Here is a 4,269-nt window from a genome sequence, read left to right as displayed (position 1 = left end):
AAAGTGTTTAAAACAATTTAGTAGTTTTTAGTACACTTTTAGTACTTTTTAGTACTTTTTAGTACTTGGCCTGAAAATTTCTTGAGGAGTGCTAAAAAGTTTCTTCAGACACTATTGCTCTATTTTAAGCAGTTGAGAAGTTTCAGGACTTCGAAAATGCACAAAAATACCGTTTTATAGCGAAAAGTGATTTTGAGACAATAAAGTGGACTGGATGTTGGTTTTTCGAGTTGATATGTTCAGGAGTGTTGCTCAGCTATACTCTGGCTACAATATTGCCGAACAGAGATTGAATGAAAAAAATGTATACTGCTCGAGCTTTGGTCGAAAAACTGGAAAAATAGACTATTTTCTCGACATTCTGCCTCATAGCTCTCACCAGATAGTTGAATTCAATGTATTATTGTAGTTTCAATTGTTTTCAATCATTTTAAATAAATACCAGCCAAGAAATGAGCAAAAAATGATGTTTTGAGTGTAAGAAAATTCCGCTGATTTTTCAGGTTCCCAGAAGAACTACCGAAATCGATAAAAAAAAATCTAGACGTGGTTCCGGACATTCTAATGATGCAGAAGTGTTTGTTTTGAGGTCTTCTAACAAACGCCATCGGAATTTCTCTTGTGCGAAAACATGTGTTGTACGGTGTTATTTGTTTAATTCCTTTTTTTACATGTGCAACGGCTTTTGTTTTTCAATAGGATGGAATCTATCAATCAATCCATTGCCGAAATGTGCGAAGCACTCACAGGCGCTGTTGACACTTTGGGAAGTGTTGACAACCAACAGAACGCACTAACAAACACCTTGTTGGTCCTCCATTCGCGTACGTAAAAATTAGAAAATCAAATGAATTTTATTTAATTAAGAAATTATTGATTCATTATAGAAATTATTGCTGGCCTCAAACAAGCCAATCATCTAATCGGCCAAACTGTCGCAAATGAAGCGGCCAATGCCAATGGATCTGTCCCAATTGTTGAGGCGAACGCAAACGTGGAGGTCGCTCCTGGTGACATCGTTGCCGATCAAATTCTCGCAAATGAAGCGGCCAATTCCCTCGAAAATGTTCCAGATCGCAGTGTGAATGCCGTTGTAGCGGGTGACTCAGGCGCCGAAATGAAGGAAGTAACGCTCATCCCAAACATCCCCCAACAGCGTTTAGTTGGTATAGTCGAAGGATTTGTTGAAGTTGTATTGAACATTCAAGATGGTGATGCCCCAGTGGATGTACCGCTCATCCCACTCATCTCTCGCAAGCGTAAAGCGGTAAAATCCTCGAGTGATTGGTGGCTTACCAAGCGACAAAAATTCTAAAAAACTCGAAGACGATAAAGAACTTTTAAAGTGAGTACATTGTCAAATTTAAGCACCAATACATATACACACACATCAAAGGTGGTGTTTATGAGATATTTCAACAAAACTGTCAAACACAAAACGGAATAAATTAGGTGTACCACCTCCATCGAATATTTGAATTGTTCACAAGCGCTTCATTTGAATTATTGAGATGACAACAGACAAAAAATAATTATTGATGATGATGACGTTTATTAAATACGATTTTTATTAATAACAATATTTATTCATTGTCTGAATCAGAATCTGATGATGGAAAAACTTCGTCGAAATAATCATTCAAAAATGCGGCTGGTTGGTGCATATTGCCTGGATTTTTGATGTGCAATGAAAACCAAATAATGCTCATAGTGTGTGAGCAACAGCCAACAGTTCGTTGGCCATTGTAACAACTGCAGCAGTATGCCAGAACAGATTTTTCTCCCTCGCCCAAAGTATCAATTAACACATAAACATCGTGAGTCTTATTACTACGAAAGCGAGATTTTATGCGTGCCATCAGTAATTTTGGTTGTTTGCCGTCGACAAAAAAATCTGTGAAAAACGTTTCGCATACATCATTTGGGCACGCAAACACCACGAATTCCATATCATTTGCCTTGAAATGTACTTGGCAATAAGAAGCCGCTTGCTTGATTTGATATCTACCGAGAGATATCCAAATCAAGTCCATTTCCATCAATGTGGGCAATTCTTCGAAATCAGTAAACCGTTCGAATTGTATGAGTTTTCTTTGAAAAACATCTCTCGAAACAATTGGCGATAGTAGGTTTGGTGTTTCAAGACGATTGAGCATCCGAGTCGCAATTTCAGTGGCTATACCTTTGTTTGATTCGATTGATTTGAAATATGTGTTAATTAAAGCCGCACAAATTCGAAAATCGGTCATGAGATGGGGGAGAGTAATATTACACCATTCTTTCTGAAATATTTTAAAAATGGTTTTGATATGGCCGTTACGTGTTTCTACCCCATAACGGTTTGCTGTGACAAGGCGCGATCTGTTGGCTTCGATCGTTGATAATTGTTGCCTGTTCTGTGAGTGCTGAAGTAACGCCGGCGTTCGAACGTCGAAACCTTTGTCTTTCAGAAATTGAATACAATCACGGAACCCTCTATCGATTGTACCGTCCGTCGTGACACACATCATGACTCGAACAAAGTTACGTTTTTTCTGATCACTATAGCTTTGTTTTTGGATTTCATAATTTCTGCTCTTTTGAATATAAACGTACGTGCCATCGAGAATCACAATTGGGCGACTAGCATCGCCATTGCAAAATAGCATTTGACTGAAAAGTGTTGTACGTTGTGCCAATTCTTCACGACTTAACTGGCAGTTCACATTTTGGTAAACAAAATCTTGTTCCATTGCCTGTCTTACACGATTTAGTCGATTTGTTACGGCCATTGCTATGATTCCAAATACTCTCCCAATGTCATCGTGTGTGCGACCAGTCCGAATTTTCATGAGATACGTGTACAAGAAGTCTGATGCCATTTTGTCATTTTTCAATTCGTCTCGAAGAGATGTCAAACATTGAAAAAGATTTTCAAACTGTGCACGCGATAGGCCGGTATCAGCTTTAATGCCAGCTACGGAATTTTTTTCCAGCACTGAAGATAAAACATTTATGATAGGAAAAAACACATTTAATTGAATCCAATCATGTCAATATAATTACCCAGAAGTTTATCTTTCGATTGTTTTGGGTCTGATATCAACAAATCAACCATTTCTTCGATTTGTGCAGAAGTAAATAGGCACATTTCATCCGGGATGACGATTTCTGGCCAAACAGAATAGTCACAAGGCAAATCACATGCCAATGACTTTTTCGGTATGAAAAATCTCTTCGTTTTCATAATATCATATCGCATTCCCAGTGGAATACGATGTAATTTTTCTGGATATTCTTTATCACAAGAGGGCACGCAACATTTGTAAGACGAAATATGAGCTCGCCGAATATTTAGGGTAATATTACCCGCACGATTGTTATTCTCTAGATTTATTCAAAAAATCGATTATTTGAAATCAAATTATTTCAATTGCAAGAATTCTTACCATTCATTTCAAGTCAAAATGCGCATCACATCAATAACAATGTCAGACTGAACGGAATACATGGCAAGTGGTAAACAAACGTGCAAGTGCATGCATTGCATTCGCTTGTAAAGTCATCTTACAGAGCAATATAATTTCATAATTCATTAAATTATTATTATATGCAATCCCATTGAAATAACATTTTCGTGATAAATGCGTTCAAAATGTTGAACAATTTAATTTTTTTTAGTTCCAAATTATGATTTTGGATCATAATATTTCTATTTCACAATAAGTTCCGTAAAAACATCCGTGGTGAACATAAAAAATGGAGGAGATTTGACTTTGTCATTAAGCATTTGTTTTGAAATTGAAATAATTGCCAGAGCTTCAAAATAGCGATAATGTATTGTTTTATTAGTGTTGCGCATGAAAAATAACGGTATTTGTCTAATCATATGAGATCATATGTGACCACATATGACTCATTTCAAATATTATTAATACAATGATTTTTTGGCGTCTCCACTGACGAGTACGTATGGTGAAAGCATCCCTGTCGCTCGACGCATGAGAAAGTGTATTTGACAGACAGCAAATAAAATATGTCTATGTATTAGTGTACTGTCATCAACAAAAAGTGACAACAAACGTTTCTGAACAACGACTTTAAAAGTTCTTTCTTACTTTAAAAAAAAAAAAAACTTAAGTTAAGTTCCTTAAATTCTCGCTTTTTTCATCTAAAAAGTTTATTTCGTGGTTCAGGTTTTTTCAAATCCAATTTAAAAATGCCAATTGGATTTATGTCCGTTTTTTATTACAGGGCGATTAAAAGACTTCATATCCATTTTTTCTTTCA

General features: G+C 36.3%; 1 protein-coding gene across 1 annotated transcript; it reads left to right on the top strand.

The window, feature by feature from the left end:
• The first annotated feature begins 672 nt into the window (after positions 1 to 672).
• Positions 673 to 1,366, top strand: LOC129571730 (uncharacterized). The gene is made up of 2 exons (XM_055451574.1): positions 673 to 824; positions 888 to 1,366. Exons 1-2 carry the CDS (start codon positions 701 to 703, stop codon positions 1,313 to 1,315), a joined length of 552 nt encoding a protein of 183 aa, XP_055307549.1. The 5' UTR covers positions 673 to 700; the 3' UTR covers positions 1,316 to 1,366.
• Positions 1,367 to 4,269: the final 2,903 nt, after the last annotated feature.

Source organism: Sitodiplosis mosellana, unplaced genomic scaffold, assembly GCF_009176505.1.
Source record: "Sitodiplosis mosellana isolate CC-2019 unplaced genomic scaffold, AAFC_SMos_1.0 Smas_scaffold_3215, whole genome shotgun sequence".
In the NCBI taxonomy this organism is placed as follows: domain Eukaryota; kingdom Metazoa; phylum Arthropoda; class Insecta; order Diptera; family Cecidomyiidae; genus Sitodiplosis; species Sitodiplosis mosellana.
Note: the sequence above shows the minus strand (reverse complement) of the source record. Positions and strands in the feature narration are given on the sequence as shown.

What these genes read in the sequence shown, in the direction of transcription:
- LOC129571730 (XM_055451574.1), top strand. Translation starts at nt 701, where the DNA reads ATGGAATCTATCAATCAATCCATTGCCGAAATGTGCGAAGCACTCACA. An exon ending in CTTGTTGGTCCTCCATTCGC is followed by an intron (nt 825 to 887) that starts GTACGTAAAAAT and finishes GATTCATTATAG; the next exon opens with AAATTATTGCTGGCCTCAAA.